General features: G+C 36.8%; 1 protein-coding gene across 2 annotated transcripts in view; it reads right to left on the bottom strand.

The window, feature by feature from the left end:
- LOC131165993 (mitochondrial carrier protein MTM1-like) overlaps positions 1-23,145 on the bottom strand; it is a 93,482-nt gene extending 70,337 nt beyond the window's left edge. Inside the window, exons 1-2 of one of the 2 annotated variants that reach the window (XM_058124198.1) lie at positions 22,564-23,145; positions 12,918-12,992 (exon numbers count right to left, since the gene is read on the bottom strand). In XM_058124198.1, the coding sequence (XP_057980181.1) occupies positions 12,918-12,992; positions 22,564-22,827 (339 nt within the window). In that variant the 5' untranslated portion in view covers positions 22,828-23,145. Of the gene's footprint in view, positions 1-10,491; positions 10,729-12,917; positions 12,993-22,563 lie in introns of those variants that run through there. The other variant, XM_058124200.1, reaches the window with a different exon arrangement.
- Positions 23,146-23,353: the final 208 nt, after the last annotated feature.

Below are 23,353 nucleotides of genomic sequence, written 5' to 3'. Positions count from 1 at the left end.
GTGTGTGTTCATACATCCATGTTCTTATATATGCCCATGGGACTTTCGTATCTCCCACTTCACATGTCCATTCTAATTATCACTTCCACTCCCCAGTTCCAACCCCCCCCCCCCCCCCAACCACACCCAAAAAAAACAATCAAACACAACAATAGTAATGTAAAGCTCATAAAAAAGAATAATAATAACAGTACATAAGCACAGGCCTCAAACTAAAGCACGTAAAATCAACTGCACAGTGGTAATAATCCTTACATTTGGAAATTTTCACTCACATAGATCTTGAAATAATCTTCAAATGTTTAAATTACTGAGATCCTGAAATTCTAAATAATGCTCAAGCATGTATTATTATATCACTTAAATCTTGAATTTCACTTATTATACCACAAAATCCATAAGTACATGATAAAATCTCTCCAACTCTGCCTCTGCTCTACTTAGCATCTTGACTCTTTCCACAGAGTCAATCCAAGCTCAGATAAACAAGAAAGATTGCATCATGTAGGTGACACACAATATAAAACTCGCAAATCTCTACAATATGGTTCCTCAAGGATTATTTGCTACCAACGCATTGCACTTTCACCATGCAGGTTTAGCGAAAAATAAGCAAGGGTGGAGGACTAGGTGGCCTCCCTAAGGTGACACCACATGCTGCTGCTAAGGTATAGTGCAAAATATGCAAGGGTTCCCGCAGCATTTTAGAAGCTAGCTGATGAGACTAAGGTTAAGATAGCAACTTGGAACATATGAACCCTTACTCGTAAAAGTATGGAGATAGTTGACACAAATTTTGGAAAAATTGAAAAGTCAAGATTTAGACTCTGGTATACGAGGAAACAAAAAACATAAGAATGGAATAGGCATGATTAGAGAAAAATACCTAAAATAGTATTGTAGATGTTAAAAGAACAGGTAATAGCATCATAGAAAGCACGGCGGTCTTAGGACAAGAGATAATAAATGTCACAAGTGCTTATACTCCTCAAGGAGGCTTAGCAAAAACCCTTAAAGGGCAATTTTAGGAAGATGTAGAGAATATTATAACAAGGGATATTGGGAAAGGAAAAAAAATTCATAGGAGCAAATTTAAATGTCACATAAGAAAGGATAATAAAGATTATGAATTTAAGATATGAAACACAGAGGGCATCAACATGGAGACAAAAATAAAATGAGTATGATCTACGATCTTATAACAATGAAATACATGCTTTAAGAAGACAAAACACTTAATCACCCTCAATGCTGGACAAAATAATAGTCAAATAGATTTTTCCTACGGTAGATACATCATTATCAAGTAAAGTTTTATAAGCTCAACCATAGAACATAGAGTGTTAGTATTATATATGTGCGTTAAAAAATAAAATACAAAGCGTACATAGATCAAAACTTAAGAGAACTAAGAGGCCTAAAGGGAGAAAATATAGTAAAATTTAACGACAAAATAATATAAAAAAACAATTGGATAACAGTAGATAACATAGACACAAACACCAATAGGAAGAATGGCTAGTTCTATTAGACATATAGTAAAAGAGCTTTTAGGTGAACCTAGAGGAAGATGCATGACTAGTAAAGAGATTTGGTGGCGGGATCATGATGTCAAAAAACAATAAAACTAAAAGAATGCGACTCTTGACGACAATGTAAAAATATGAAAAACTCTTAAAAGTATAAAGGGACAATAGTAGATGTGGGAAAAAAAGTAGCTAAAGAAACTAAAAGCATATAGAGGAAGATGCATGACTAGTAAAGAGATTTGGTGGCGGGAACATGATGTCAAAAAACAATAAAACTAAAAGAATGCAACTCTTGACGACAATGTAAAAATATGAAAAACTCTTAAAAGTATAAAGGGACAATAGTACACGTGGGAAAAAAAGTAGCTAAAGAAACTAAAAGCATATAATTATATATACATAACTAGGTAATAAAAATGAAGGAAAATACCCATTTATACTTACTAAGGCTAGAGAAAGAAAGAGTGCATACATGGGTAACATCAAAAATAAAAAGAATAAATATGATTATGTTTAGTTAAAGAAGAAGATGTAAAAGAAAGCGAATTTATTTTAATAAGCTATTTAATGAAAACCAACTAGAAGTCTTAAACTTGGAATTGACAAGAAAAAGGCTAAAGATTTGAGATTTATCTACAAAATTAAAGTGAATGAGTTAAGCATGCATCAAAGAATTTGAAACTAGAAAACTCGTAGGACAGTCCCAATTAAAGTTTGGAAATGTTTAGGAGATAACAAAATAACATGGGTGATTGGCTTAACAAAATTTCAAGGCTTAGGGCTAATAAAAAAATTTGTAGGACTGAATAGCAACCCAATTAAGGGTAGGAAATGCTTTGAAGTTTATAAAGTAATATGGTTAAATGGTTTATTCAACAAAATTTCAAGGACTAAGCAATGCTAAATAAATGGAGAGAGAAAAAAAAATAAAGCACTTACATACCCATATACAAAAATAAGGAATATATTCAAATAAATAACCATTCGAAATTGAACTTATATGTCATACTAATACAATGGAACTTTGGGAAAGGGTAATTGAAGAAAGATTTTTGCTCAAAATGAGGATTTCAACAAATCGATTTGGTTTTGTTTTTGGGAGATCAACCACAAAGGCTATATATCTATTAAAAACTAATGGAGAAGTTCAAAAAGTATATATATAAAATAAAATAAAAATAAAAATAAAAAGTAAAAGACATGGGACTTGCATATAGTTTTTTATTGATTTAAAGAAAGGCTACAAGCACCTAAGGACGTGTTATACTTGTTTTTTTTAAGAGAGAGAGAGAGTGAGAGAGTATACTGTAGCCATACATATGTCATTGAGGATATGTAAGATGTGTTTTCAAAACCGGACCAGACTGGCCAGTTGAATTGGTTAAACCATGACCCAGTTTCCTATCTAGCCCCAGTTCTTATCAAATTTAGGACTAGGTCAAAAAAACCCAGGAAACCAGGACAAACCCAGTAAACCAAAAAGAACAGGGATTTTCTCCCAGATCTGATTTTTTTGGAGACTTAGAAAAGAAAAAGATTAGCAAAAAAGAGAACAAGTGTATTTATAGCAATAAGTTTGCTACTTTGGTATTCATCAGCATCTTCTGCATGCTCTGGCAAATTTTGATTTTCACTTCCCAGCACAATAACTAGCTTGATTTTCACTCCCCAGCACAATAACTAGCTTTGTGATGGCCTGATGACTGTAGCTTTGCAACTCATGAATCATGAGAGAGAGAGAGAGAGGGGGGGGGGGGAAGGGGAAATAAGAATAAGACACACACTACTCAACAAAAAAATTAAAAATGAGTAAACAATATACTAAATAATAATAAGTATAATTGTTGGGACTTTGTGAATGTGATGGAAATAAGACAAGCAAAGCAGTCAAGACAAAGTTTAACATAAATAAATAAAGAGTTGTTGGGGCTAGGGTGTCAAAGTATTGTGTGAATGGTCGAATGGTTTGGCCTTGAGTTCTATATATTATATATAGACTTTACAAGAATGCTATACATGGAAAGTAAATAAGTTCTAGCATGATTCTAGCCCTATACATGTAAACCATAATCTGTCAAGTCTTATACATGTAAACTAAATATATGCTAACTATACAAAATAATGAATGGAGAAATAAGAAAATAATTGTTGGCTGAAATAAGGAAAGAAATCTTTTGCTGTTTGCTGTTCCATTGACAGCCCACCTCAAATTGATGTGGGTTGATCAACAAGCATCAATTTGCTACTTAGGAAGCAATGTTGATGACGAGTGAGAGCCCTAGTGAAGATATCAGCAATTTGTAATTCAGTAGAAATATGTGGAAGAGTGATGACACGAGCTTCAAATGCTTCATGGATAGAGTGACAATTGACTTCAATATGCTTCGTGCACTCATGATAGAGGGGATTGGCCGTGATCTGGATAGCACTCGTATTATTGGCATGTAGAGGTGTAGGATCAGTCTCAGAAAAATCTAGCTCAGCAAGCAAACCTCGAAGCCAAATAATTTCAGAACAAGCAAGAGACATCGCCTAGTATTCAGATTCCATCGATGACTTAGAAACTCTGTCTTGCTTCTTACTCTTCCAAGAGATCAATGCATCACCTAAGAACACACACCAATCAATGATGAAGCGACGTGTATCCGCACAACCAGCCCAATCAGCATCACTATAAGCAGCAAGGCGAGTAGAATTGCCTGCAGGGAAGAATAAACCACAGGCAGAAGTGCCTTGAACATAGCGTATGATCCTACGGACAGTAGCCAAATGAAGATGACGAGAAGTCTGAAGAAACTGACTGACTTGCTGTACAGCAAAAGAAATGTCCGGTCTAGTAATGGTGAGATAGACAAGACTACCCACCAACTTCCGGTATAAACTAGGATCAGCAAGTAAGTCACCCTCCTCTTTGCGAAGCTTGACATTTAATTCCATGGGAGTATCAACAAAAGTACCCTCCTGAAGGCCGGCTGATTAAGTGTCAAATATTGCATAATTAGGTGTTTAAATGTGTCTATTGGTTATTGCAAATTGGATTAAATGCCCAAGTTATGCACATTATTTTAATGGAGCTCAATTTATAACATTAGGATTTTATTATCCTATTTTTGCCCGTAAATTAATGAACACTTGTGTTTAATTATTACAAGGTATTTTCAGGAATTAAAGGAGAAACGAAAAAAAGGGCAATTGAAAGGCAACAAGTATAAGGCCATGCAAATTTAAATCCATAAAATTAAATGGCCATGCAAGAATTAAAAGAGGGCTTTTGGAGAAGAACATGTAAACGAAATGCAAAACGAGGGGTAGTAAAGTAAATGAAGCAAAAAGCAAAAGGCAAAAAGGGGGCTTTAGGTTACTTTTTTTTTTTGGGGGGGGGGGGGGGGGGGAGATATAAAAAGAATAGAATAAGGTTTAGAAGGAAGAGGCCATACAGCCGTGCACAAGGAAAGAATCACGAGGATGCGCCTAAGGGAAATTTGGAGACCCTCCATTCCGCCACACAAGGATTTCTCCCATTTTTCATCTTTTTCCTTTCTTCTTCTCCTCCTCTCTTCTTTTGTCTTTATTCCTTTACTTTTATTATCATTTATTTTTATTGTTTGCAATGATTTATTGTTATTTTAATTTTGTCCGAAAATTTCGGAATGCAAACATGTTAGGCGAGAGTTTATCTTGAGATTCAAGGAGTAACCCGTGGATGTTTTGGGTTGGATTTTCTCCTGTTCCCTGGAACTTAAAATGTTTAACTTAATGGATTGTATTACTCTTTATATTTAGAAAATATTAAAATGCTCTGTTCTGAGTTTTGATCAATTGTAGACATGAAGGCACAATTGATGCTTGAACTGGTAACAGGATTTTAATAGTTCCCTGCAAATTTTCTGTTTTGGGTTTTGATTAGTTGTAGACGTGAAGGCACAACTGATGCTTGAACTAGTATTGTTGAATTTATTATACAATTTGTTAAGTAATTTGGATTATACTGAAATTTCGGGCTTGAATGTTATATTATCCGGTCATGCTCTCCAAGAATGGGTAAGTGATTGAGAGAATAGGAACTTAGAGAATATCCATTAACAAATTGGAAACGGGCAAAACTTGTGTCTCAAGTATTTAATTAATTATTTCTTTTAATTGCAATTTAATTTCTGTGCGTTCCCTTTTAGTTATTTAGTTATTGGTAATTTTAGATCCTTAGATTCATCACCATCTTCAAATCATATTTGTGCATGAACCTCACTATTTTTATCGTTCGTTTTCCTAATTTTTGTTTCAACCCGTTAGTAAATTATTCGTTTTAGGAATCCTTGTCACCATAAATAATAAATTGATTTCTTGGGTCACAATTGAAACGTTAATGCTTACATATTTCCCATTGTCCCCGTGAATTCAATCCTGGGACTCTCCGTTGTATATTACTTTGACACCTTCTGCGCTTGGAAGTCAAAAGCAATAAAATTAGCTGATCACCAGCTATAGCCACCAAGTCACTAGCATACTTATGTTGATTGAGTGAAATACAAAAGGTCCTACGATTCACCTCAAGACCAAGAAAATATGTGAGAGACCCAAGATCTTTCATATGAAAGGACTCTGAGATATGAGTCTTGAGCTAAGCAAGTAAAGCAAAATTGGAACCAGTAATCACAATATCATCAACATAAACCAAAAGAACAACAATACCCATGTCTGATTTCCGAAGAAACAATGAAGTGTCATACTTGCTCCACTTGAATGAAAATTGAAATAAAGAGTTTCGAAATCTATCAAACCAGGCCTTCAAAGCTTGTTTGAGACCATAAAGAGAACGACGAAGCTTACACACAAGTGAAGTCAGAGAGGGAAACAAGCTCGGGGGTGGCTTCATATAAATACACTCTTTTAAAATCCCCGTGAAGAAAAGCATTCTTGACATCCATTTGATGTAGTGGCCAATCACTGAAAGCAGCAATAGCCAGAATTGTACGAATAGTAGTCATCTTAGCCACAGGAGCAAAGGTCTCTTCATAATTGACACCATATTCCTGATTATTCTCAAGTGCAACAAGGCGAGCTTTGTAACGATCCAAACTTCCATCAGATCGGACCCTGACTAAACCCATTTACAACCCACAGGAACAATGGTGGGAGGACAAGGCTCAATGTCCCTAGTGTGATTGGCCTCTAAAGCAGCAATTTCCTCCTGCATAGCTTGTTGCCAACAATAATGCTTGCCAATGTGTGAGTAGGATATGGGAATATCTAAATTGGACAATGCAACAGTAAGAGCTAAAACAAAATTACCAAAACTGGAAGAGGGAAACCCATACCTATTCGGGGGTACAAACACTCCAGGAGAGCGACGTACCAAAGGCTCTGGAGGTGCTACAACTGACTGAATCTGGAGCATGGTAGGATCAGATATCGGATGAGCCATCAGAAGAGACTGCGGACGGGTGCATTGGGTATACACAATACCTAATTTAAAACGAGAACTAACTTGATGTGGATCCGAAAATTGCTACTCAAAGGAGGGGAGAATCACAGTAGAAGAGGAGGGTACAGAGAACACAAGAAAGAAATGTTGATTTTCAAAGAAAATAACATTCCTAGAAATGCATGTACGATGTAATGTAGGGTCATAGCAAACAAATCCCTTTTGACACACATTATATCCCAAGAATGCACATCGAACAGATTAAGCAGTTAATTTATGTCACCCATGAGGAAGTAAATGAACAAAACATACACAACCAAAGGTACGGAGGTTATTGTAACTAGGTTGCTTAGCAAATAGCGAAAATAGGGAGACTCTATGAGTAGGACTTGAGAAGGTAAACAATTAATCAAGTAAGTAGAAGTTTTCAGAGCCTCAGCCCAGAACAAGGATGGAACAGAGGATTCCAGCAAGAGAGGACGTACCACATCTAGGAGATGACGATTTTTGCGTTCGGCTACTCCATTCTATTTGGGAGTAGCGGGACATGAACGTTGATGAATAATACCTTTAGAAGCCAAAAATGCTTGAAACTCAATAGACAAATATTCACCACCGTAATCTATGCGTAATGTCTTAATAGAAGCAAAAAATTGATTGTCAACATACGCTGATTTAGAGCAAATAAAGTAGACCCAAGTAAATCTACTATGATCATCAATGAAAGAAGTATTTAAATTTTTCATGTGAACTAACCGGGGAAGGTCCCCAAACATCACTATGGATAAGATCAAAGCACTAAAAAGCTCTACTAGCACGCAAAGGGAAGGGAAGAGTTTTGCTTTTACCAAGTTTGCGAGAAGCACACTCAAGAGATAAAGAAGAACGTTCTTCATTACCAAGTAAACCAGAGTTCAATACATGAGATAAGATCTAAGTATTGGGATGGCCTAAACGACGATGCCACACCATACTAAGATCTAAAACATTATTACAAGCAAAAGACTTAATAGAAGAAACTAGAGAAAGTGCTGGAACAGGCAAAAGTAGTGGAAACAAGCACCCCACTCTAGGTCCTTTCGTGATCAACTCCACATTACTTGGTCTCGCACAACACAACCATCACCAAAACAATTAATAGCACAATTTTTATCAACTAATTGACCAACAGTAATAAGATTCGTGGAAAGCTGAGGAGCAAGAAACACATCAATGAACTTAGAAGAGGAATCTCCGACAGCAGCTATTAGCAAAGAACTGCCATTGGCAGTCTGAATAGCAGAATGACCAGCGTAAGGCCGAACGTGACACAGAGTAGTGGGATTATTCGTCATGTGATTAGAGGCACCCGAGTCCACATATCAAAGTTTAGTAGAATTGTTGCCTTGGAGCCTCATTGCTGATAATGCCGAAATTAGCATATGTTGCACCATTTCGGGTGTGCAATAATTCGTTGCAGGAGGTGCAGGAACAGAGAACTCACCTGAAGAAGAGCCAAGGGCCGCAAAAGTCACTGTGGGGGGGGTACAATAACAGAAGTCTGTAATGCCTGGGCCTGACGATTCTGTGGGCGGATATGACAATCTTTGATAATGTGACCCTTCTTCTTGCAACAAGAGCAGTATTGCAACAAATATTCAATTCTGCCTTGGAAAACATGAGACTGTATAATCTAATCATGCATTTTGATTCATGGATTAAGATTTCAAATTTTGAATTTCAAATCTTGGATTTTAAATAACTAGGTAAGACAATTTATTTCAAATTCATTGCTTTTAGGCTCAAAATTCCCTTTGTGTTTCAAAAAAATCCAAATTTACTAGCCTTTTATCAATCCGAATGATGTATTTGAGCCAAATCAAATTCCTAGGTTCAGACTCTAACATCCAAATGGCCCATAAACAATTTAGGATACACTTAATCAAAATAGGCGAAATATATGAGGGAAAATAAAACCAGCATACAGAAATAGCAGAAAGGATTGCATTATCCTACATTGGTCATCCAAGTGTAGGGAAAGTAAACTGCCTATACAGGGTGATAGATGAAATGGGAAGATGCTTTCACAGCATCATATGATAATCAAATGTAAAAAAAAAAAAAAAAAAATCAAGTGATAAGGTGATCAATTTCATCAGGTATGTGAGGCAATCAAGTGATGACACATAAACAAAATGTCCATAAAAATTAAGCATGTTGAGATGAATGAATGATAACATAAGAATGGATTGAGCAAGACTAAATGCATTTGTGAAGCATAAGGTAACACCAATTGAAAAGTACATAACCTTCATGAGCAATGTGTGACTTTCGAAATTCAACTCATTGGAATCGATCAGCCAATAAGCATTTTACAGCTGTATATGCCACTGACTATAAGAAGCTTTAATTTTCCCCTAGGAACTGCTTAGGAATCAATGATATGTCATGTCTACACCACTATAGAAAAAATTTTAAATATAATATTCAAAATTTTACAGGACATATTAATCAAATCTTTTCAAGAGTATGTAGATAAGCTTGCCAGGATGAAGCCAAAATTTCATATCAAGAGGGGCAGAAGACATGAACGTTTAATGTTAATTTGTAAATGCATTCCATCCAATTTACATCAATCCAAATTATTGGTAATAACTAATAAGTGAAGAAAAAAAAAACATTAATTTGATACACATAAAAATTAATACTGATTGATGATATTTTAGATAAGATGAGATGAAAATAAAGAATCAAAATGCCAGACTGGTTGGGTGGACTCTTGGTGGATTAGTCAAGACCCCTATGGGTCCCAAACACCATCATTTTATATAATTAATGAAATAAATAATATATCAAGTAAAAAATTTCATACATATATTTAAATAAAAGTAAGGCCCTCTCCAAAAAAAAAGAATCAAAAAAAAATTTAGAAGGCCAAACATTCCTTTAAGTTAATTACAAAAATAATCAATAATAGAATTGTAATATATTTCTCAACAATTTCTCTATTAAAATATAGATATAACTATTGGAAAACATGCCAACTCTTAAGAGATAAAGTAGGAATATTTTTGAAATTTTTTTATATTTACATATAAACCACAAAGTTCTTAAATTTACAAGTTGCTCTAACTTATATTATAATATATGCCTAGATTTTTTCAAAATTTCATGATTGCCATTGCCCAGCAAGGCCCCCTCCTAGCTTCATCCCTGTGCGCTCACAAACAATGTGTGTTGCTACTGTGTTTTTTTTTTTTTCTTTGGAAAAATGTAAGAAGAAATTTTATTTGCTTATGTACAAGACCAAAGCAATCTAGCTAATTTAGTTCCATGACATCTTCCCAGACATCATTTCGAATCTTTATAACAGTAGTTTTGGGTGCAATTGTTTCTTTTTTTGTTAATAAAAGCATTCCTAGTTTCCCATATGTGGTAGCTAAGAGCAGACCACATAAGACTGAGTTTCTTAGCATTCTTCCATGTTCCCAGATTCAAGACCTATTGCAAATCCCTTTCTCAGCTTGTAAAGAGTTTGTTTTGGTGGAAGGAGAGGAAGACCTCAGAGAAGACTTCTTTTAAAAAGGGGCAATCAAAGAAAACCGGGACTCTGTTCTCAACACTTTGGTTGCAAAGTAGGCAGGTCATTCTTTCTGTTTTTCCCCAGTTGATGACTCTGTTTAATGTTGCAAGTCTGTTGTTAATAGCAAGCCAGCTGATGAATCCATGCCTTGCAATATTGACCTTAAAGCCAGATTGCAGACCAAAAAACGTCATGGTTGTGCTCCCTGATTTGATTCCAAGCTGAGGAAAAGGTGTAGGATCCTAAGGAGTCTGAAATCCACTGAATTCTATCTTCAGTACTAGAATCAGGGAAGCCTTCATTTTGCTCTATTATTTCAGCAACTCTTTGAGATCTTCTCATTGGCCATTCCCAAGTCGGATTCTTTATAATTACTGAGACCTTGGCTGCAGAGGGGCAGGCAGCCCGGTGCACAAAGCTCCTGTGTATACGGTGTCCAGAGAAGGAGAAGACCACAATGGGTCTATAGTACGCAGCCTTACCTTGCATTTTTGAAAGAGGCTGTTTCCACACCTCCTCTAACTTTAGGTCTTAGGAGAGGAGGCTTAATTGCCCACAGATTCCTATCCTTGAGTTTATGAATAGCACACCATCTCACCTAAAGCGAGTTTGAAGAAGAGCACATACTCCAAATTAGTTTGAACGCAGTGGCCTTGTTCCAATCTGAGAAGTTTGATTCCTAAGCCTCCCTCACAAAGAGGCTTACAGACCTTGCTCGAACCGACTTCACAGCCTCAGGTATTCCATTAATTTTCTTTCCAGAGGAAAGATTGTAGCCTTCTTTCAATTTATGCAATCACTGACTTTGGAAAGAAGAGGAAGGAGCACCAGTAAGCTTGGATACTAAGCAGCACTAATTTAATCAGCTAAAGTCTACCTGTGTAGGAAGGGTGTTTATGTGTCCAATTACAGATTCTGGCTGTGATCTTGTTAGTTCGCAGACTGCAATCTTCCTTGCCTTTTTGTGACAAGAGGCAGACCAAGGTATTTAATGGGCAGAGAGCCAATTGGAGTGTTCAGAATCTGAGCGACAGTGAACTGATTTGATGTAGGCATATTAAATCAGAAGAAATTCAGGCTTGGCTGGGTTACAATTCAGACCTGAAATAGAGTAAAAGAGGTCCAAGGCATACTTAATGGCTTTAGCAGAATCGTCTCCAATGGCAACAGTGAGGATATCGTCAGCAAAATACAAATTGGTGATTTTTAGGGGACTGCGTCTGCTATGATATTTAAATTTTCCCTTTGTGGCTGCTCTTTGGAGTATTCTTCCGAAAACGTCCATTACCATAACAAAAATATATGGTGGAGGGGGTCCCCTTGCCTTACCCATTTCGTTCCTTGGAAGAAACCTTCAAATGAGCCATTAATAACAATTGACAAAGAAGGAGTGCAAATGAATTCTTTGATCCAGCTAATGAAGACTGGAGGGCGGCCAATGCTTTGGAGGAACTTTATTAGGAATTGCCACTCAATGGAATCAAAAGCTTCTCTTAAATCTACTTTAATGCCATCTTAGGAGCACCATAGTTGAGATGGTAATTATGAAGAATGTCATGCTCTAGGATGATGTTATCTTGGATGGTTCTTCCTTTAATGAAGGCTGTTTGGTTTGAATTGATGAAATGGAGGATGCATTCTGAAGTCTGCTTGCTAGGATCTTTGATATGCACATGTACAACACATTGCAGCAAGAAATAGGCCTGAAGTCTGCTGGGGATCAGAGGCTCTTCTTAGGGATCAAAGCATGCATCATTGAGTTTACTTGCTTAAGAAGATTGGAATCCCTAAAAATAGATAAAATTGCATCAGTCAGGTCCTTCTCAATAATTGTCCAGCAGGCCTTGTAGAATTTTAGCATTGAAACCATCTAAGCCTGCGGATTTATCATCAGAAAAGGAAAAAATGCCTTTCTTGATTTCCTCTCTTGAGATAGGGCTGCCAAGGATAAGCTTTTCTGTGTCTGCCCATTCAAAGTTGATGAAGTCAGTGAGAAAGTCCAGATTGGAGGAAATAACCTCTTCATTTTTCCCAAGAGATGCTTGAAGAAGGATATGAATTCCTTTTAAATTTGTGTGTAGTTACTGTTACTTGGACTGATTCCCTCCATCAGCTATAAAAGGCTCTGGATGGTACTCCAACAGCAACCAAATTTTTGTTTCGTCTTGGTTACATTTCTTTTTTTGTTTTGGAGTGGGAAACATGGTTTAAAAGCAAATTTTTCATTGAAAATTTAATGAAATACCAGAGATAATGCATTGAAACAATGTGCGAACATTTTGTGGAATGACACTGCATTTAAATGTCTCCCCATCCCTTTTTTGTTGCTTTAAAGAAATCAAGAACAAAATCAATCCTGTAGAGAATAATATCAAGCAAAGAATTAAAACTGCAGCATACATACTATGTTCTTATTAAATGAAGACATGGGACATAGCGCTTGATAAGGAACTCCAGCAGCCTGTGCTTGCAACCTTGTCTGCACATCACGCGACAGGTAAGCAATACAATTTTCTAATCATTGAAATACAGAATAAGTTCTTGCAATTGAAAGTAATATAATGATCATTAAAATTTATTATAATTTTCAGCCAAGTAAATAATAGGAAAGCAGTGTTATACTCATACATAAACATAAAAAAATAAAAAATTACAATACTTTGAATATGATAAGACTAAAAAGGATGCCACCACAATCCCTACATCAGTTACTGGAATGGAACATTACATCAACCCTTTACTTGTTTCTTCAAAAAAATGGTCGGAAGGATTGTGAAAAATAAATGTAAGCCTGGTTTTCTTCTATCTCTCTAGGGAGCCAGGAAAAGTACACTAATGAGAAACAAGCACAAACTATCAAACATTGACAATAAGGAAACAAACATGAGAGGAAAATGTTAGCATCAAAGGAAACAAATACCCAAAAACAGATTATTAGATATGAGAGAGAGAGAGGGAGAGAGAGAGAGAGAGAGAGATAGAGATAGAGATAGAGAATGCTAAACCGAACAAACAAGTGTCAATACTCTTCTACTAATTGAAGAAGAAGAGAACAATGCATGATGCGCCTAGAGTCTAATGAGACTAATGTGCATCTGCTTCTACATTGTCAGGTGGTGAGACAGCTTTGGGCTACCTTTTTTCTATATTTTTACTGAAGTGCAGGTAGTATCAGAAATGCGGATGACTTCTTGCTCTTGGTAATGCGGTATTGGGGTCCTGGGAAAAGTAAAAAATGGATGATTTTACGGACTTGTGCAGTGCATGCAACTCTTTGGACTTTGTGGCTTGAGAGCAAGGATTTTCAATGCCAAAACAACATCTTCCCACTTGTTATGGACAGAGTTCTTTTCCTCGCTTCTTTTAGGTCACTTCTTTCATGCACCAGGCTGCCCTTTTTTTTTATGTTGGGGAATTTTGGGGAATTTCATTGTCCAACCTCCAAAGGGATTGGAGAGCTGCACTTTTGTCATGTTGGAAATTAAAATCATAAGAAATGATAATTATTTAATGTTGGCTCCATTCCACTGCAAAGAAAAAGCTCTTTTGTGATTTGATCACTTCCATTGCACACCGGCTTGCATTCACTTTGATCCAAGCATAAAGCTACCATCCAATAGTAGTACAGCAATATCACAATTAGAATATGATAGATTTATGGTTGTTTGATATATGTATGCCTTGACTAGTACTAGGCCGGATATTGATTTTGCAGTTGGCAAGCTTAGTAGGTATAAGTACACTTGCATGAGATACATAAGAGTTTTTAAATATTTAAGGAAAAAAAAAAAAGATTATGGCATATGTTATTAGGGGCATTCATAGGTGGATTTTCACTCTTCTTGGAGGAGCCATAAATTGGGGTTCCAAGACTCAATTATTCATAATAGATTCTATTGTGGCTACAGAGTTTGTCACATAAATAACTACAAGAGAGGAAGTGGAATGCCTTGGTGGTTTTGAGGTCAGAATGTCCAACACAAAAATAACTATAATTCAACTCTCAATAAAACAAATACACATATAATTCAACTCTCAATAAAACAAATACACATGTAGCCTTCTATAAGCTTACAATGCTTGGAGAAGAAAACTGTTTTAGAAAGCTAAACAAACTTAAATATTACTTTTACCAAATAGAAAATATCATAAAATCAATATGACAAATAAAAAAACACAAATAAAATTCACCCTGCCGTCTAGATCAATCTCCCCCAGTTGAGAAAAAGAACTCGACCTCAAGTTAAAGTAGAAGCAAATTTTACCCTCTTCATCTCCATCCCATAAATGTTCAAGTGCGTTCACAATCCAATTACAAGTAGAGCTATCTCCAGTCTTATGCTCAAGGCTTCTTCATGATGTAGGATGACATGTGAGTAATTGGATGGATCACTTTAATCTAATTTAGGGACCAATTTCAAAAAATAGGACCAAGGGATTGTTGGGTCCCAAAACAAAATGTGCTTAGTTAATTAGTAATTATTATGGGTATTTGAGGGTTCGTTTGTAATAGATGTGACTTTTAGGGATTTTTAATTTTCTTGTAATTTAGGCTTTCTTATAAATAGGGAGTGCAAGCCATGTAAGAGACAGTTTTTATGAATTTGAGAGTCGAAGTAAACATGAGTTTCTCCCCCTACCTGTATCTCTTCTTTCTTTTGTCTTCCGTTCTTCCTTCTTCTTCCCTCCTCTTCTTTCTATTTCTCTCCCTATTTTCCCTCTGGCAGTACTCCTTGCTTCTATAACAATCTTATTTGGTATCAGAGCAAAGCACCATCACCATATCATAGCCAACCACATCAAACCATAACCACATTCTCTTGCCACAGTCATTGTGGTCACATATGAACAAAAATTACAGTCACTTCACTTCCATTGCTGCAAGTATTGTTACTTGACAAAAGTCAGACAAAGCATTCAAGGACAAGAGAAATCGCAGGATAGCCCCAGGAACTGCAGCACTTTTCATTGTCAGAACAGTCAAAAATTACAGTCACTGCCTTTGATTTCACCGACCACTTTCCAGGAATTATTCTGTCATCATCAGAAACAGAAATCAATGATCAGCCACTCCCCCAAACTTCATCACTGTCCAACCACCTGTGTCATCCTAAAAGATCACCTGAAGTTATTCCAGCCAACACCCCTTCAGTTTCTCACCTTTGTGGAGTTTTCTTGACAACCAGCACCACCAGTAGATTCACCACTCCTCAATCCACCAGAAGCCAAAAGGCCATTGCTGGAGGACCCTCAGGTGGCACGCGTCCCTTATGCGCAGATGTGTGTGTGCAATTTTTCCACTCTTCTTTTACAAATTCCAAAATTGTGAGAAATTGGTTCCAGTCACAAAATTTTAGTTTCCTTCCTAAGATTTTGAAGCTGATTGATAGGAAACTGGTTGTTCTAGTTTGGTACACATTTTGAGGGATCCATCAACATTGCCAGCATTAAGAATCAGACCATATTGCTGCTCCGTAAGCTGTTTATGGGAGTTTATTTAATTACCATCAGATCTTCAACAATTAAAGTGTAATTGAATATAGTTCTTGAGAAATTAGGAGTCGAGTTTGAGAAATAGCATGAACAAATTGAGGATTACTGGCAGATTGTGTTAAGGATCTTTAGTGATATATAGTCACAGTCAGTGGCAGATGCACGCCGCGTGTGCAGGGGGTGTGGAGCCAAGCTCCTGAGAGTTTTTTTTTTTTTTTTTATCATAAACAAACTACCTAGTACCCCACCCCTCCCAAGTCTGGTCCCCCTCCCTTCCTCCTAATTTTTTTCTCTAGCTTAGAACTAGGGGCTATAAGGTAATTTTAATTGAATTTTGATCTCAAAAAGTTAAATCTCCCTTTCTTTCAGTCCCCCCCCCCCCCGCCCTTTCAACCCAAGACCACAAACAACCAAACAGAATTTTTTTTCTCTTTGTTCCCTCTGCTGGGTTTCCTTGTACATCCCCCCCCCCCCCAACCTTTGTTCTTTTTTTCTTCAATAAATTCTAAATTCTTTTTTTTTTCTTCAAAATAAAAAATTAGTTAAGAATGAAAATTTGTCTAAATATGATTAATTTTTCAAAAAAAAACACAAGTTAATATAAAGATTTGATCCTTGATTTGTAAGTTTATCTCTAAAATTTTTTTTTTACTTTTTCTTTCTTGCTTATTCTTTATAGGCTTCATTTGAAACTTGGAAAATATTAGGGAAAGGAAAATTCGAAGAAATCCCCTTTTATGTTTGGTTATCAAGGAACGAGAGAAGGAAAATAAAAATATATACCAAATCAATGAATAAAATTTTTATTTTGCACATCATGAACATTCGATTTTTCTTAATTTTTAATAATCTTAGAACCATTTTTAAAAGTATTTGATAAAGAGAGAAAAGATAGTGCAAAATGAGTTTTGTTTCCTTTCCCCAAACAAAATCCTTAATCCAAACAAACCCTATAGGTAACTATTTGGAAGGAATCTGGTTTTTACTCTTTTTTATTGCAAAAAAAAAATTATTAGATAGAATAAGAATGTACAATCAGGAGAAGAGATATCTCCTTAACAAAGTCTGGGAAACTCCAGGGAAAACAAAATAAGAAAACCAAAAAGTGTTAAAAACAGCCCAAGGAAATCAGCACAGCCTAAGAAGTCAACAGAGAATGCCAATCCCACTGAATATCTAAGAAACATATCCCCTTGAAATTAACATTACCCATGCACCACAGAGAAGCCAGAAAAATGAATCTTCCCCCACACCAGCAAAAATGCTAATTTCTTCCCTGAAAATTTGCACAAGATTTGTTCCTTCCACAAACCCCAAAATGCTGCAAATAAAGCACTGATCCATATCACTTTTCCTTCCTTCTTCATATCAAACCCAACAAAAGATATTACCAAAAACTCCTCCAGTGTCCCTGGACAAACCCAACTTTCTCCATAAATAACTAAATAACTTGTTCCAAACCCTTCCATGCAAAATTACAATGCAAGAAAAGATGCAGAGCAGGTTCAGAGCAGTTAAAACAAAGCACGCATATATCTGGAGAGAGAGCCTTTAAAGGCCTCCTAATCTGCAGTAAGATATTAGTATTTATCCTATTAAGCACAACCAACCAAATAAAACTTTGATTTTAGTGGGGATTTTGGCCTTTCAAATAGTTTCATAGAGTGGAAAGCAAAAATCGGTGCCAACCAAGAATTCATAAAAAAAAAATTGCAAGGATAGACCTCTGAAGGATCCAACAGCCAAGACCAGCTATCACCTTCCAAGGATACCGTCCAGATCAACAAGAGGAAATGGGATCATTTTGTCTCGAGCTAAATCAAAATATGCAAGGAAAATAGGTGGACAAGACAATATTCCCCAACCAAAGGTCTTTCCAAAAACATTATTACACCCCTTATCCAACATAAATTTAGTATAGGGAATAAAGAGAGGGTAAATCTGAGAAATAGCTTTCTGTGGACTTTCTGAAGAACATCTAGAACCCAAATTGGTATCTCATTCATTCCCATCAAGCCCAAACTAGCCTTTAATAACTTTATGCCACAAAGAAGAATCCTCTAAAGGGAACCGCCAAAGCCATTTGGCCAAGAGAGCTGTGTTTTTAGACAACAAATTCCAAGACCCAAACTGCCCTCCTATTTAGACCTACAAAATAACCCCCCCACCCCCAAAAACTCACCAAATGATCCATAAAACCCCCTACCCCTGACCAAAGAAGATCTTTCATAATTCTCTCGATCTTACTTGCAACGCCCACAGGAATTTTAAAAATAGAAAGAGAATACAACAAGATACTAGAAATACAATTCTGGATTAGAGTAATCCTACCTCCCAAGGAAAAAAAAGCTCCCTTCCACTTATCTGGACGCTTGGACACTCTCTTAACTACCGCGTCCCAAAAGCTAATTGACCAAGGATTACCCCCCCAAAGGAACCCCTAGATAGGACAACGACCACTCCAACTCAATGCACTCTATCTCCACTCAATGCACTCTATCTCCAAAGATAACTTTCTAACACACTCTGCAGGGATGTTAAATGTCGCAATACCACTCCTCCCCATATTAATCTTAAGCCTTGAAATCCTTTCAAAAATATGGAGAAGCCTCAAAATATTCAAAAAAGAAGACCTGTGATCCTCCAACAAAAAGATGGTATCGCTAGCAAAATGGTGTGAGACCATAATTTCCTCCCTCCCCACTTCCAAACCTTTCACTAAACCTTTATCCACCACCTATCAACCAACCTACTCAAAACATGTGCCACTAAAACAAACAAAAAAGGGGAAGCAGGATCCCTTTATCTAAATCCCCTTGTGGCCCAAAACCAAGATTTAGTTTGTCATTTACTAACACCGAGTAAAACACAATAGAACATACATCCTTTCATCCATCTTCGCCATCTCTCTCCAAACCCCTTCCTCATAGAAACTTTATCCAGAAAACTCCAACTCACTTTGTCATAAGTGTTGACTTTTTGAGTCCGGCCTCTATTTTGATGCTAACGAAACACAAGGATCTTATGTGTGCATCTAGTTTGTGAACAGGTTTACAATACAACACACATATGAGGTACAGAAGAAATGGGAGTCTGAGGAACTCAAAGAACACATCATCTAGCGTACTCCATGCACAAGAGCAAAAGAAGAAGACATATTTGCTTTCATTTGTAAATTGCATTTTTGGTTTCGGCCTGTAATAATTGCATGTCATGCATAATGTGGATGAAAGCTCAAAACAACCATAGATAGACCCTAGGGACCCTACACCTTCATGAAAAACCATTTCCTAAATAGATAAGATCTTACAAAGGTTTTCAAGGTCGACCGACGTTGCATTTTTAGGCTTAATTAAAAAGCCTCGGTCGACCAAACCCTTATGGTTCAAATCTGCTCAGTCGACTGACCACACTTAAGGCTGAAAGTCAAATGTTTGACTAAGCCTCAGGCGACCGACCTAAATTGAATGTATCTTCCACGGTCGACCGACCTTCAAACTTGACTTTTTCTACCCGCCCCGGCCGACCGAACTTTCATTTCAAAAATACCCTCAGCCGACTTGAACCTCATGAACCGGCGGACCGGCCTTAAGGCCAGGCGACCGAACTTACGAAGGTTAGGAATATCGCCTTGGCTCAGCCGACCGACCCTTTAATATGGTCGATCGAACCTCTCAGGTTCCAGCATTTTTAAGCGCTTAAACAGGGTTAATTTTTGTTTAAACAAATTTAAAAATGACCTCCATGTCCCTAACGGTCATAAATTGAGAGTTATCTATAAATACCCCCTCATAACTCAATTTTTAACCAATGATTAGATTAGAAAATCCTCCCAAATAATTTTTGTACTTCATTGATTTTACTCTCTTGCATTCACTCATTTCATACATTTTCAAGAGAGCATTTGATTTAGAATCATTTTTCTTGGGCATTTGTTATATCACTCAAAGCACCATACTCTCACTCATCTTGTTTGTAGAAAATCCCCTTTGAGAGTATAGCAATAGGTTCCCACATATATTTACTTGATAGATATTTTTGAGGTGAACTAATTACTGCTTGTGGATCTTAGCATAATTGTTGTAAGATTCTACAAGCTCATTGTGTTTTCATTGCAAAAATTGTTTTGAGCTATAATCCTTGCTTCCCTTGAGTTGTAATATTTGAATATCATTTTTGGGAAGATTTATTAAGGGTTCAAGATCTTTGAACATATTTATTGCATACTCTGCTTTAGTTCAGAGATCGTATACCGTTATTTTGGCAAAAATCATTTGAAGGGAAAAGCCCTAAGTTTATATACTTCATTTGAAAAATATTTTTGGAAAAATATTTAATTGGGTTTTAATCTTTGGAGTGCATTATCATATATATCAGTTTTCAAAGATTATAAAATCACTTTGAGAAAAACACATACTCACATTGGGCTTATATTTCATATCATGCGTGAGTGCATTTTGTGCTTAAATGTTGTACATCATTTGCTTGTTATAGAAGCATTGTATTTGTATAAAGATATATTGTTATTTGTTGCATTCTCGACGTGTGATCGTCAGAAGAGGATTGCACTGGCCTGTAACGTGCACCGGATAGTTCAGACCCGGTTAAGAGGACCTGTTGCACCGTGAGGTGTAATTGTAAAGGTTGGGGTCAGCCCTATGAATGTGACCTAGGGTATTCCTCGCCTAATAAGGAGAGGAGGTTTGTAATCGATGTCGCTCCACCCATAAGTGTGCAAAAGATAGTGGAATCCTCTTACTTATTAGCTTGAGGCGGGGATGTAGGCAGTATTGGCCGAACCCCAATAACAAATTTTGTTTTGGCCCTCTATTTTATTTCTGCACTTTCAATTTCAACACATGTATGTTTTATGTTTGATTTATTATATGTTGTACATGTGTTTAATTGTTTTAATATTTGATTGGGTTTCTAATTGTATAGAAAGACCCTAGGTTACGAAATACTGATTATTATCTATCTTAACCTAGGAAGAAATTTTAAATACCCAATTCATCCACCCCCCCCCCCCCTTCTTGAGAATACACCAATTCCAAGAATAAGCCTTTTCAAAATCTAGCTTAAAGATGACGCCTTTCTTCTTCCTCCTCCTAATGCCCTCAACAGCTTTACTCACAACCAAAATGGCATCCACAATTTGTCTCCCCCCCCCCCCCCCACAAAGGCACTTTAGGCCTTAGAGAAAATCTTGCCAAGCTCCCACTCAACCTATTAGTTAGTTCTTTGGTGATTAGTTTATAAACACCAATATTAAACTAATACGCCTATAATCAGAAATCTTAATCAACCTACTTTTCTTTGGCACCAAAGTAATGAAGATAGAATTAAAACTCTTACTTAAAAACCCATTCCTATAAAATTCATTGAAAACTTTCATCAAGTCATTCTTCACTACTGGCCAACAATCTTGATAAAAAGCTAAATTAAAACGATCCAGCCCAGGAGCTTTATCCCTCTCCATTCTAAAAAGTATATATCTAACTTCCTCTTCCTCAAAAGGTCTCTCTAACCAGGCTATCTTGTGGACAGATAAAAGAGCCCACTCCAACCCTTCTGCCATCAGTCTACTCTCATCCTCCTCGGAAAACAAGTTGTGATAGAAATCAGTTATCTCAGAGGCAATCCTAATAGTATCCGATATAATCACCCCCCCCCCCCTGTCCACCTACAACTCCCTAATTGAATTCTTTCTCATGGTAAATCAGGGAATTGAAACCTTAGCAATAGATCAAGGAATTGAATCCTCCTATTGCAAATACTCTTAAAACTAATATGAGTTCCAAATAAATTACACAAATTTTCTATTTCTTTTGAGGGGTTAGGTAGAAGGGAGGAGAGGGTTGCACTTTGGAAATGTGGTATTTTGCGCTGTTGTGGGGATTATCGTTGGAGCATAATGCATAAATTTTTTCAGGTAGAAAATTGAATTGGCAGCTGGTTTGGGAGAAGGTTCACTACCTGGCTTCTTTATGGTGTGTTGGTTTCGGTTGCTACAAGGGAGTTAATTTTTCGGAAGTTCAGCAAGAATGGAAGAATATTCTGCCCTGATTATTATGTTTTTTCCAGTTTTGTTTTTTTTAGTTTATTTCTTCTGGATTTTTCCAGATTTTGATGGAAGAAGTCTTTGTGTAAATTCTACTCTTATCAGTGAAATCTCTTCTTTTTTTATTAAAAATTAAAAGGCTTTTTTTACTAGCAACTCATTTTTCAATACATGAGAAAAGTTGGACCACACAATTTCATATGTAGCACACCAGATACCGGAATTCATATGCAATTGAACTCCACTTCAGAATTCATCTGCAAGTGAACTGAGTTCCATTTTCATTTGCAATCGACATAGAGTACCAAAGTAGAATCAAATTAGCTAACACAGTCAATTTAACATGAAGAATTTAAAAAATGGCATCTTAAAATAAAGCAAACAACAACCTCTGGAATATAAAAATTGTGCCCTTATTCAAATGGGTGTCTCATTAAATGAAAGAAATCACACGATAATCATGCAAAGAAAAAAAAAGGTGGTGAAAGGACGACACCTTGGCAACGTCGAGAGGGTTAACGAGGATGGCCGAGAAGAAGGCGGCACCCGCTGCAGACAAAGCTCTTTCTCCAAAATTCAAATTGCCATTGGACGAAGACGAGAGGGAGTTAGAATGGCGATGTTGCTGCTGCGAAGTATCCTCTCTACCTTCCTTAACCGCCGTCCCCGACGAAGACGAAATGTTCCCTTCAGAATCTACCCTTGATGCTGCTGCGCCCATCCAAGAAGGCAAGGTCTGGCTTGAAGTTGAACCCACCATCCCTCTCCCTCTCTCTTTCAATCAACGACGATGTTGGGGGGGGGGGGGGAGAGAGAAGATTTTGCAGATGAGTAAGTGCAGAAGTAAGCTTTCAATAAATTGGCAATGTCCTTGTGGGGATTGTTGGTTTTCAAGGAGGAGGAAAACAATTCGAAGACGCCAAGCTCTGAGCTTCCCTCTAACTCTGAGCTTCCCTCTGACGTTGGATTTGTGAAAAGGAACTGAGGCACTCGTAAATGAATCGAGGAGGGAGTTGTTCCGTCTTGTGTGAAAACTCAGAACAGAGAACTACGTGAATCAGATTCGTGGCGTGGAACCAAGGCGGCAAACATCGAGTTTTTTCCCGTTTTATTATTAAAAAGAAATAAAATATTAAATAATAGGAAAAAAATTTTCCAAACTAATGTTCACATCATCTCACGGTTTGATTGTGTGAGATTTAAACTGATGGGTCACTAGGAAGGTAACGCGTGACACGAAGGTGAGCAAATCTCGCAGTTTGGTACTGCGAGATTTAAAGCGACCA

This window comes from Malania oleifera, chromosome 10, assembly GCF_029873635.1.
Source record: "Malania oleifera isolate guangnan ecotype guangnan chromosome 10, ASM2987363v1, whole genome shotgun sequence".
Taxonomy (NCBI): Eukaryota; Viridiplantae; Streptophyta; class Magnoliopsida; order Santalales; family Ximeniaceae; genus Malania; species Malania oleifera.
Note: the sequence above shows the minus strand (reverse complement) of the source record. Positions and strands in the feature narration are given on the sequence as shown.